Source organism: Apus apus, chromosome 10 (assembly GCF_020740795.1).
Source record: "Apus apus isolate bApuApu2 chromosome 10, bApuApu2.pri.cur, whole genome shotgun sequence".
Classification (NCBI taxonomy): Eukaryota; Metazoa; Chordata; class Aves; order Apodiformes; family Apodidae; genus Apus; species Apus apus.
In genome coordinates this window covers 2,528,663-2,540,911 of record NC_067291.1, presented here as the reverse complement: position 1 = coordinate 2,540,911, position 12,249 = coordinate 2,528,663, and the positions used below count along the sequence as shown (strand labels likewise).

The 12,249-nt window shown below is 51.6% G+C and overlaps 1 protein-coding gene across 1 annotated transcript in view; it reads left to right on the top strand.

The window, feature by feature from the left end:
• The window catches only part of SIN3A (SIN3 transcription regulator family member A), a 33,164-nt gene that overhangs the window by 18,478 nt on the left and 2,437 nt on the right, over positions 1-12,249 (top strand). The window contains exons 11-19 of the mRNA XM_051628501.1: positions 2,312-2,522; positions 4,453-4,569; positions 5,741-5,979; positions 6,733-6,916; positions 7,101-7,674; positions 8,821-8,990; positions 10,375-10,548; positions 11,469-11,561; positions 11,909-12,003. Of these exons, the coding sequence (XP_051484461.1) occupies positions 2,312-2,522; positions 4,453-4,569; positions 5,741-5,979; positions 6,733-6,916; positions 7,101-7,674; positions 8,821-8,990; positions 10,375-10,548; positions 11,469-11,561; positions 11,909-12,003 (1,857 nt within the window). The remainder of the gene's footprint in view (positions 1-2,311; positions 2,523-4,452; positions 4,570-5,740; positions 5,980-6,732; positions 6,917-7,100; positions 7,675-8,820; positions 8,991-10,374; positions 10,549-11,468; positions 11,562-11,908; positions 12,004-12,249) is intronic.

Below are 12,249 nucleotides of genomic sequence, written 5' to 3'. Positions count from 1 at the left end.
GCTGAATTCACCTGGGCTGGTTTCTGTTGCAAAGCCAGGAAGGAAACGCCAACCGTCGTGGTTGTTGGGGGCAGCGCAGCTCTGGGAGCCAGGTGGGCTGTTGGTTTCTTGGGCCACAAAGTCCATCTGGGTTGGAGTCCCCCTGCACTGCCAGCTTCTTCCACTGCTGGTTGGCATATTTTTTATTTGGATAGGGCCACAATGATGTTCCACGGGCAGGAGCAGCTCTGCTCTGGAGACAGGCTGGGAGAGTTGGGGTGTTCAGCCTGGAGAAGAGAAGGCTCCAGGGAGACCTTAGAGCACCTTCCAGTGCCTGAAGGGGCTCCAGGAAAGCTGGGGAGGGGCTTGGGACAAGGGCAGGGAGGGAGAGGACAAAGGGGAAGGGATGAAAACTGAAGGAGGGGAGATTGAGGTGAGACATGAGGAGGGAATTCTGAAGTGTGAGGGTGGTGAGAGCCTGGCCCAGGTTGCCCAGGAAAGCTGTGGCTGCCCCATCCCTGGCAGTGTTGAAGGGCAGGTTGGATGGGGCTTGGAGCAACCTGGGCTGGTGGGAGGTGTCCCTGCCCATGCAGGGGGTTGGAACTAGATGATCTTGAAGGTCCCTTCCAACCTTCACCATTCTGTGATTCTATAGCTGCCCCTGCTTAATTGTCTGTCCACTAAACGACTTTGAGGCAGTGTTGTCTCCCACAGCTCCTGAGATGGAAGCCCTTCAGTGACTTAACACTCTCCACGTGCCATGTGCTTTAGACCTTCAGACTTCCTTTATTAGAGCAGGCCAAAAGCACCCTGCTTCACTTCTCTTTCCAACTCCATGCTTTTGTGCACTGCCCTTTTCTATTCCTCCTCTGAGAGGAGGTGAGAGTGGGATTCCTGGCTGTGTCTTGGCAGGCAGGCAGCATTCAAGAGCAGTGCTAGGACTGCTTGCTGTGCTGCTTCCTTTTTCAGAAGAGCAAACAGAATTATTTAGCAGCCTGTTATTGCTGTCTCTTGCTCTGGAATCATGGATTATTTCACTTGGCTGTCTTAATTATCCAGGAAACGTCCTCTAAAAAAAAAAAGAGTAGTGATATAAACTCACTAAAATTTCCAAAAAGCATAAAACAGCTGAATTCTGTCCTGAAGCCAAGAATTGTAAGGAATACTTCAGTTTAAATAGGAATTATGACTTCTGTAATTGCCAGTAGTGTACAGAACAACTCTTTATTCATCAGCTAGAACTGGCCAATAATATCCTCTCACCATCTTTGGGCAGAAAGATTGTTCCTCCTTCCTGGGAACCGAGTTCCTGGTTCCAAGGGAGGAGGTAATAGCAACATAAATTGGGTTCAGGACCCTGTTACACCTTCCACTGTGCAAAGAAACTGTCCCAGGGAGCTTCCATTCTCTCCACAGGTCCACTGAAATCAGTCAGGCATCAGCAGGCTGCTGCCTTTAGCTAGAAAAGGTGAAATATTTGACTTAAAATGCTGGATTTCTCCTCCCTTGTCTGTGGTCCTAGCTGTGAGTGTCTGTATTGGGAGAGGTGTAACACATTTCTCCTTCTGGAGCTGGATCTTATCTTCTGCCATGTAATGAAAGAGCAATAAATGATGTGATTCAATTAGCCTCAGCAACAGGTCCAGTTCCTCATATTGCTGGAGCTTTGCATGAGATAAGAGGACTTGAACAGATGAGGTATTTTAGGCTGATAAATTCTTCAGAAAACTTTCCTCTACAAGCAGCTGAACTTGGGCCTGGCAGGCAAAGGCTTCTTCATAATTTGTGCTGGTCAGTCTGGTCAGCACTGGGACCTTCTGCCTTGTAGTTACAGAATCACTTCTCAGTTTCTTCTTGCTGGTTTTGGGAAGGGAAGGTCAGCTTTAAGGTGAAGAACACTGGCAAGCAACTAGGGATCTGGCTTGGGTTTGCTACTGGGGTCGTTTGGGAGACCTGGATGTGACCCCACATCAGGTGCTGCCCCTGTGGTGAAAGCTTTGGCTGCTGTTCCTCACTTGTCACTTGTCTCCTGGGGACTGTACCCACAGGGGATGGATCAGTGCTTGTCCCTGGCAGTAGGAGGGGAACATCCACCTTGGTTGCACCGAGAGAGCAACCCAGCACCTGATCAACAGCCTGGTACTTGCCTCCTGTTTGATCAGGCCCAGTGGGAGTGGGGTTGAGCAGAGAGGGTCCTCTGTCACCAGGCTGCTCATTCAGAGGGCTGTGTTGGCCACAGGCTGGCTGCAGCAATCCCTGGCAGCCTCAGCATCAACCCCCTGGCAGTTCGGCAGGAGCTGGTTTCATCACTTCCTTCATCTTTCGTTTTTAGGAAATTCCCAGAATTGTTCACTTGGTTTAAAAACTTTCTGGGGTATAAAGAGTCTGTTCACATGGAGACGTATCCAAAGGAGCGGGCTACGGAGGGGATTGCCATGGAGATAGACTATGCCTCCTGTAAAAGGCTGGGCTCCAGCTACCGAGCCTTACCCAAGAGCTACCAGCAGCCCAAGTGCACGGGGCGGACTCCGCTGTGCAAAGAGGTGAGATCCTCTGGGGTGGGGATGGTGTGACAAGGGAAGCCTGTTCCCAGCCTTCTGGGAGGGCTGGAGGGAGGCCAAACGGAACAGAGCAGGGTGGGGAATGGATTTGGTATCCCTGCACTGTGCTGACAAGGTTCCTGGGGATGTCAGGGCACGTCTGCTGGGGAGCAGCTGAGCTCCTGCGTCCCGGAGCTGGGGCCAGGCAGCTGGGCAGGGATCCAGCACCCAGCTGTGCTGCTCCCACACCCAGGTGTGTGCAGGCACGTCGTGATCACTGAAGGACGTGCTGGAGCCTGGGGTGAGTACACCCCAAGGGCTTCCTCGTGGCACTTGACACTCCTGCAAACCTCTGGGTTGTGTCCAGAAGCTACGGCACGGGGCGAGGCGTCCGTCTAGGAATGGCTTGTGCAGGAAACGGGCTGGGAGATGCCAACATCCACGTGGCTTTGGTGTTTGTCTTCTTCAGTGGTGCTTGTGAAAGGGTTGCAGGAAGCGTGGGGAAACAGCTGGGAAAAAAAACAACAAAGCAACACCCCATCAGACAGTTGACAGGTTGAACTGCTTATATAAAATGTAGGGGCAATGTAGGGTGGGTGTTTTACGCGGTGCAGCATGTTTGGAAAGAACATGAGGATTATAAACTTGAACACTCTTCGTAGGAAACTACAGAACTAGCTTTCTGCTTGGTCTTAATGTGAACTCGGGGATCCTTCACGAGGCAGTATGTAATTCAAAGTTATTGCCACCTTTTGAACCAAGCTCCCACTTGGTCTGCGTTCAGAGTTGTCTCTAGTCCCACCTGAAAAGAAAATCACGTTTTCTGGAGACAGATTCTCCCACTTATCCCTCACCTGCTTCTTTCTCTCTACCCAAAATGCAAAGATGACCCCTCTCTGGAGGGAAATCAGCTCCCTACAGGGACCCAACCCTCTTGGTCAAGAGGCAGAGCTGGTCTCCTGACAAAGAGCTGCAGGATCAGCTATACTCCTGGAGTCCTTTAACGTGTTGTCATGACCTTTTGATCAAAGTGGGAATGGTACTGGCTGATCCTGTTCCTTCACTGGTGTTGAAGGTGATGTTTGGGAGGTGAGTGAGCAGGACTCTTGCTGAAGGCCAGTTAATAAACAGATCTCTTAAGGGTCTTCACTGGAGGAGGGGACAGCCCCAGAAATCCTTTTCCTGGGTGACTGCAGGCAGCAGGGCACCTGCAACAGATAGTGAGATGGCTTTTGTGTCCTTACACTCCTCCAGAGATGAGGAGGAAGAACAGGGGTGACCAGGTCATGCAGTTACCAGAGCCAGCAGGTGCTCAGCTGAAGTGAGGCCAAGGTAGTGAAAACAACCTGGGCAAGGGACAAATGCAGGTTTTGTAGTCAAAGTCCTGACACGTCTCAGAAAAGTGTTCTGTGTGATGCAGTTAAGGGCTTTTCTTCCTGTGAGACTCCAGTGACTCAGTTGTTTGGGCTTTGAGTCTCTGACAACTGGGCCTGACTTTCCAGACTGCCAGCCAGAAATCCTCATTTCTTTGCCTTTGGCCTTTTTGAGGGTTTAATTATCACCTACTGTCTAACAGCCATGACGGAGGTGGTGACCACCCCGTGTTGGCCACGGGGAATCACACACGTGATGATCCACCTGGTTGCAGTTGACTAATCCAAAGTAACAGAAAAGCTCCTTTCACGTTTCTTACTCTCTTCCCTTGCAAGTTTTTTCTCACAGCTCCAGCTAAGGAGTTCTCCAGGCTGCCTGGACATTTCTGTTCCAGCTGTTTGGGGTTCTCTTGTGGATGTTGGTGATGTCTTGGCTTTGTAAGGGGGAGACACAGTTTTTACAAGTGGGAAATTAGAAGTCTGGGTTCAGAGGTGGCTGAGTGTGATGCCTTTGCAAGGCTGCCCTTGACTCTTGTCTCCTCCTCCTGTGTCCCCTGAAGGTTTTGAATGACACCTGGGTCTCCTTCCCATCCTGGTCTGAAGACTCCACATTTGTGAGCTCCAAGAAGACACAATATGAAGAGCACATCTACAGGTGTGAGGATGAGCGTTTTGAGGTAAATAGCTTCTCCTTGGTTCATGTCTCAAAGTTTGGGGTTCTGTGAACAGTTAATGACCTTGATATAATTATGCCTTTCATACTGCTTCTTCGAATGTGGTTTTGTTGTGTCTGGCACCTTTTTTCATTGTGTGTTCTCTTAATCCAAGCAGCAGCAGCTGCATACCCACTTCTCACTCCGAGCTACCACCCCAGCCCCTGGCTTTTTGTGCAGAGCTCTTTGTTCACACCACTCCAGATGAAATTGTTCCATGGCCAGCATATAATCCAGGCATCTTCTCTGTTCTTACTGCCCATCTAGTGCACGAGTATTCCCTTGTCATCATCTGGAAAGGGATACATTCAGGGTGATAGATGATGGATGTCCTGACTTGAAGTGGAAGTTAGCCTGGCAGTTACCTCCATGTGTGGGGATTTGGCACGTCCTTTTGTAGAGTAATTGTCAATTACAAAACCTGTTCTCGACAGAGGAGGCCACAAAGATGCTCCAAGGGCCAGAGCAGCTCTGCTCTGGAGACAGGCTGGGAGAGTTGGGGTGTTCAGCCTGGAGAAGAGAAGGCTCCAGGGAGACCTTAGAGCACCTTCCGGTGCCTGAAGGGGCTCCAGGAAAGCTGGGGAGGGACATGGGACAAGGGCAGGGAGGGAGAGGACAAGGGGGAAGGGATTAAAACTGGAAGAGGGAGATTGAGGTGAGACATGAGGAGGGAATTCTGGAGTGTGAGGGTGGTGAGAGCCTGGCCCAGGCTGCCCAGGAAAGCTGTGGCTGCCCCATCCCTGGCAGTGTTGAAGGGCAGGTTGGATGGGGCTTGGAGCAGCCTGGAATGGTGGGAGGTGTCCCTGCCCATGCAGGGGGTTGGATCTACATGATCTTTAAGGTCCCTTCCAACCCAAACCAGTCTGTGATTCTATAAATTGTATTCTGTTCCCAGGTGGAAAATGTAATTTCTGAGCAGTATCATCCTGGCAGCCTTGAAATTCTTACACAGTGTTATCTGGGTGGCAGCTACAGTGTAACTGGGTTATTTTAGAGCAGCTGAACATGAAAACCCCTGCTCCAATACACCTTGTTAAACACGCCCAGCTTCTTGTTTCGTGTCTCCTCAATGTTGTCCTTTGTCAAGTATCATGTTTTATCCCTTCAACGATGGCTAATGCACCGTTCCCTTCAGCTGGATGTTGTCTTGGAGACCAACCTGGCTACCATCCGGGTCCTTGAGGCAATCCAGAAGAAGCTCTCCCGTTTGTCTGCCGAGGAGCAGGCCAAATTCCGGCTGGACAACACTCTGGGTGGCACCTCGGAGGTGATCCACCGCAAGGCTCTGCAGAGGATATATGCTGACAAAGCAGCTGACATCATCGATGGCCTCCGGAAGAACCCATCCGTGGCTGTTCCCATCGTCCTGAAAAGGTACTGACACCTCCAGCCCCCGGGATCATGCACCAGGGGTGATGCAGGTTTCTGTCCCAAGTAGCTCCTTTCTGCCCCTAGATGGGTGTCACCTCCACAAAGCTGGGCAGTAAAATGTTTTGTCCTGCTCCCTTGCTGTATTTCGCAGCAATCACCTGGAAAGAGGGACTTTCCCTTCTGAAACCAAAACCTTACGCTCAGCTGGAGGGATGGAGAGCTCATGTTGTCTCCTCTTCCATCTTGTTTCTTCCCCAGCGTGGTGATGAGGAAACTGTCTGTACTGTGGGGGTTGTCCCAGGGCTCAATTTGATCCCTTTCCAAATCCTGTGGCTGCACGTGAGCACGGGCTCAGATTGTGGTGATTTTGCTACCCTTGGGTTCCCAGTCCAGTTTGTGTTGTCAGCCTCCCCTTCCTCAGTCCAGAAAAGGGAGTGGATGATTCAGCTCCCTGGGGAAGCTGGAGATTCTCTTCCCCTGCCACTTCTCATGTCCATGGGGCTGTTGGTCCTGTGTCCAGGGGCTCTGAGGGTGCTGCTGAGCCATGAAAGGAGCCCAGAGGGGTTTGCTCAGGAGAGCAAAGAGTGCAGGGTGTGCTCCTGTCAGGCAGAAATGGAATGGCTTTCATTTATGCCCATTTCACCAGGAGTTCAGGTCTTCTCAGCATTGGCCAGAAACCACATGCTTAGATTTCCCTTGTGTGCTCAGAGTGGGACGTTTATGTCTCTTAGCTCACCCTTGTTTTCTTGATCCAAGGTTAAAGATGAAAGAGGAAGAGTGGCGAGAAGCCCAGAGAGGCTTTAACAAAGTCTGGCGAGAGCAGAATGAGAAGTATTACCTGAAATCCTTGGACCACCAGGGCATCAACTTCAAGCAGAACGATACCAAGGTCCTGAGGTCAAAGAGTCTCCTCAACGAGATTGAAAGCATCTACGATGAGGTAAGATGGTCACCAATCGTTTCCTGCCCTCAAGCTTATGAACTTGGCAAGTGTGGTTTCAGTTCCTCTCCCTCACTGCTGGGTGAGGGGAGAGGTCTGCGCCACTGGCAGAGCTGTCTGGAAGGGTCTTGGGTGGAGAGAGGTGCCTGGGACTAATTTTTGTGCCCGTGTTTCTCGTCTGTAGAGGCAGGAGCAGGCTTCAGAAGACAATGCTGGGGTCCCCACGGGCCCACACCTATCACTAGCCTATGAAGACAAGCAGATCCTGGAAGATGCTGCCTCTCTCATCATCCACCACGTGAAGCGGCAGACGGGGATCCAGAAGGAGGACAAGTACAAAATCAAGCAGATCATGTATCACTTCATTCCAGACCTGCTGTTTGCTCAGCGAGGTGAACTCTCAGATGTGGAAGAGGAGGAAGAAGAGGAAATGGATGTGGATGAAACTACCGGGGCTGCTAAAAAGCACAACGGGGTCGGGGGCAGCCCTCCCAAAACCAAGCTGATGTTCAACAACACGACGGCCCAGAAGCTGCGGGGCATGGACGAGGTCTACAATCTCTTCTACGTGAACAGCAACTGGTACATCTTCATGAGGCTGCATCAGATCCTGTGCTTGAGGCTGCTGCGGATCTGCACCCAGGCCGAGCGGCAGATTGAGGAGGAGACGCGGGAAAGGGAGTGGGAGAGGGAAGTGCTGGGCATCAAGAGGGACAAGAGCGACAGTCCTGCCATCCAGCTGCGGCTGAAGGAGCCCAGTGAGTGGCTTCTCGGGGGAGGCTGGGGGAGGGAGATGCTTCTCTGTCTTCAGGCATGTTACAGCAGTCAGGCTTTAAGGTGAGGTAGCACTCTCCTGTTGTCTGTGCACCAGTATGGGTTAGGGGTGGAGCTGCTGGAAAGCAGCTCTGAGGAGAAGGTTCTGGGAGTCCTGGTAAGCAGGAAATGATCCATGAGCCAGGAATGTGCCCTTGTGGCCAAGAGGGCCAATGGAATCCTGGGGTGCATAAGGAGGAGTGTGGCCAGGAGGTCCAGAGAGGTCATCCTGCCTTTCTGCTCTGGTGAGGCCACATCTGGAGAACTGGGACTAGTTCTGGGCTCCCCAGTTCGAGAGAGACAGGGAGCTGCTGGAGAGAGACCAGGGGAGGGCAACAAAGATGTTTGAGGGGTTGGAGCATCTTCCTGATGAGGAAAGGCTGAGAGAGCTGGGGCTGTTCAGCCTGGAGAGGAGAAGGCTGAGGGGAGACCTTATCAGTGCCTGCAAGTATCTCAGGGTGGGTGCAGGAGGCTGGAGCCAGACTCTGCTCAGCAGTGCCCAGGGACAGGACGAGGGGCAACGGGCACAGGCTGGAACATGGGAAGTGCCACTGGAACATGAGGAGAAACTTCTTGCCTGTGAGGGTGACAGAGCCCTGGGACAGGCTGCCCAGGGGGGTGTGGAGTCTCCTTCTCTGGTGATATTCCAAACCCACCTGAACTGCTGTGGAATGTGCTCCAGGTGACCCTGCTCTAGCAGGGGAGTTGGAGTGGAGGATCTCCAGAGGTCCCTTCCAACTCTGACAGCTCTGTAATTGAGGGAGGCAGTGGGGAGGTGTGGGGTCCGTGGGACATGACCAGCAGAAGGGCAGATGCAGCAAGTACTTCATAAGAGCTTTTATTTGACACTTGCATATCTAAAGCATCCTTCAGTTGCCTAACTAAAAGCAGTCTCTCCAAAGTAAAAACCTTATGGAGGAGGTTAGACCTAGAAAGTGAGAGATGGTGAAAGTATCCATGGCCTTAAAAGGTCTTTTATAGGTGTTTAAATGAGTCAAACTTATTCTAGTAACTCTTCAGCTTGAATGGGTAGCCTGAGGACCAAAACTCAAAGCTAGTGTGTCCATCTCTCCCGTTCCCTCTTGTTGCAGTGGACATCGATGTTGAGGATTATTACCCAGCCTTCCTGGACATGGTGAGGAACCTGCTGGATGGGAACATGGACTCCTCGCAGTACGAGGACTCCTTGCGCGAGATGTTCACCATCCACGCCTACATCGCCTTCACCATGGACAAGCTGATCCAGAGCATTGTCAGACAGGTGACTGTGGAAAAGGCTGGAGGGGCCAGGAGCTGGGGTGGAGAAAGAAGTTGGGTTTGCTGCCCTGAGAGCCCAGGCCCACAGTCGAGGGGGGGTTCTGGTTCACCTAATCAGGGAATTTTCGGGGTAAGCAGGTAGATCCTGGGTCGTTTTAAGCCACCTTCTAACACTGATGCAAAGAGATGTGATAAAAGGTGATCTCTGGTGTATCTGAGTTCCTGAGGGTATCCTCTCTCTGCCTGTAGAGTCCTTTTCTAGAAGCTTTAAGATCTAAGTACTCGATTTCAAAAGATCTCCAGAGCCTATTTTGCTTTTCTTTCGAAAAGAACAATTACGTGGCATTAAGTGACTTCTTTCCTTTTCGCCCTGTTCTAAAAAGCTTTGTCTCTTATCTGGCTGTTGGAGCAGCTCCTTTGGGCTGTTAAACTCCAGTCCTTTTATTAGGCTGGTAGGAGGAATGTGTGACCAAGGGAAAAAAACTCTTTCTTTGTAGCATAAAGAAGAGAAACAGCCACAAGAGGCTGCGAGTCAAAGAGCTTGAAGGGCCTTTCCTCTTTCAGAAGGGTAGAGCTGCTTTTTCAGAAGCCTTGGACTTCAGTCCAGAGATGAACTGAATGGAGAAGGCAGCCCAGAGACTCTTGATTTTTTAAACTTGGACAAAAGAAGGATTTGATACCACATCTCCCCACCCTTCTCCTCAGTCACAGCAATAGCTCCTGGCTGTGGAAGGGACAGATTGTGTCATGGTGTTCTGGCCTCTCCTCTCCTGCTGCTGATCAGGATGTTCCTGCCCATAAGTTTTCTCTGAGTAGTTGTAATTTGTCACCTGCTAATTTTTTCGTAGAATCCCAGGCCGGTTTGGGTTGGGCTACACTTGCTGGTGACAAGTCCCCATCTTTCCTGTAGGCTTCTTCTCTGGACTCACTCCAAGAGCTCCATGTCCTTGTGTTGGGGGCTTCGGCACTGGACATCGTGGGTCCAGGTGGGGTCTCAAGAGAACCAAGTAGAGGGGGGAGAATTTAAGGCCCCCCCCCAAAAAGACTGAAAAAGCATGAGTTTAAGGCTACATTTTTAGTAGGTTTTTCCAGCTCCAGATTGTGGAAAAGGTGAGACCCTGGCCCAGGTTGCCCAGGGAAGCTGTGGCTACCCCATCCCTGGCAGTGTTGAAGGGCAGGTTGGATGGGGCTTGGAGCAGCCTGGGCTGGTGGGAGGTGTCCCTGCCCATGGCAGGGGGTTGGAACTGGGTGATCTTGAAGGTCCCTTCCAACCCAAACCAGCCTGGGATTGAACCCATGGTTACATCTTGCTTTCTTTCTCTCCTGTGCTGCTGTGTGTGTAGCAGACAGCCTGACCAACACCTTCCCCACGTTCTTCCTTTTTGCAGCTCCAGCACATCGTGAGTGATGAGATCTGTGTGCAGGTGACAGACCTCTACCTGTCAGAGAACAGCAATGGAGCTACAGGAGGTCTGCTGGCTTCCCAGGCCTCCCGTGCCCTGCTGGAGGCCGCCTACCAGCGCAAAGCCGAGCAGCTCATGTCAGAGGAGAACTGCTTCAAGGTAAAACCAGGCTGCAAACCAGGCTGGGAAAGCAGCAAGCAGTGAGGGGGAGCCTTGTTAGAAGGGGGAGACACCAGGCCTTTAAAAAAGGAGCCTCGTGTAGGCACCCAGGAGTTCTGAGGGGGCTTTGTGTAGCTCTGGAAGTTGAAAGTTTTGGTGGCATGTCACCAGCTTTTGGCACGCAAGTTAGTGCTTCTGTAAGAGCCTCTAGGAAGTGAGGTTCCAAGGAGAAATGTATTTCCTGGAACAGCAATCAGTATCCACCATGTCTTTGGATCACATCATCTTGGCTGCTTTGCTGTCACCAGTTCTACTTGGGTAGCTCAAATGCTCCCATTTCTTGTGTCTCAAAACTTTGTCAGCTGTGGGGAGAGGACAAGGGGTGATGGATGAAAACTGGAAGAGGGGAGATTGGGGTGACACATGAGGAGGGAATTCTTTGCTGTGAGGGTGGTGAGAGCCTGGCCCAGGTTGCCCAGGGAAGCTGTGACTGCCCCATGCCTGGCAGTGTTGAAGGGCAGGTTGGATGGGGCTTGGAGCAACCTGGGCTGGTGGGAGGTGCCCCTGCCCATGCAGGGTGGATTGGAACCTTTAAGGTCCCTTCTAACCCATACCAGTCTGGGATTCTGTTACCATCTCCCTTCTCTTGCCCTCAAACTTCCTTTGAGGGCTCAAGACATTTCTGCACCACTCCAAAAACAACAACAAAAGGTTTTTGAAAAATCTTTAGAACTTTCCTGTTCCCCAAAGCTTGTGCAGTTTGGCTGGTGTTTCCCCTTTCCTGCCTGGCATGTGGGAAGCACAGCTCTTTTCCCTAAAACGATGCCAACTTGCTTCATTCTCCCTCTGCCCCAGTGAGAAGAGGGTTTTTTTCCTGTTTGCAACCTCTTCTTGAAGTCCCTTCTGCCTTTTCTTGACAGCTGATGTTCATTCAGAGCAGAGGTCAAGTTCAGTTAACCATTGAACTGCTGGACACAGAAGAGGAGAACTCTGATGACCCTGTAGAAGCAGAGGTAAGATCAGCTTGTCCAGAGAGCTGACTGTGATGGTCAAGGGTGCACTGGACGAGAATGTCCAGTTAACTGTTGTTGTGGTCCCTTAGCACAAGATAAAGAAACAATCAAGGGCAGATGGCAAAGCTTCCAGTGATGTGAGCAGGCAAATCCTTCTTGGCTTCATTAGTATCAGAAAACCCTCCAAACCATGCAGAGAAACGCTCTAACTGCCATTTTGGGAATAAGATACATGGAGCCTTCAAAGATGACCTTGTGTTCATCCCTGTAACTGCCAGCTTAGCCCCCATTCCCCATCCCATGCTGCTTGGTGGGAAGGCTGATCTGTGCTCTGTCCTTGCTTCCAGCGCTGGTCAGACTATGTGGAGCGATACGTCAACTCCGATTCTACTTCCCCCGAGCTCCGGGAGCACCTGGCCCAGAAACCAGTCTTCCTGCCCAGGTGAGTGGTCAGGCTGAGCCCTGAACCCCACGGGCTGTACCTGACCTGGGGGGCAGAGCCACTGCTGGGCCTGCAGCTTTGCCTGGCTTGTTGTGCTGAGAGAGAAACCGTTCCCCTTGGGGCAGCAGCGCGGTGTAGAGTCACCCTGAAAGCCCACGGGTCCACCCCAGGCTCCTGCTCTCCAGTGAGTGAGACCTTGCGTGGTGGGGGAGAGGGTGAGGACTGGGGACTTGCCAGACTGGCTTT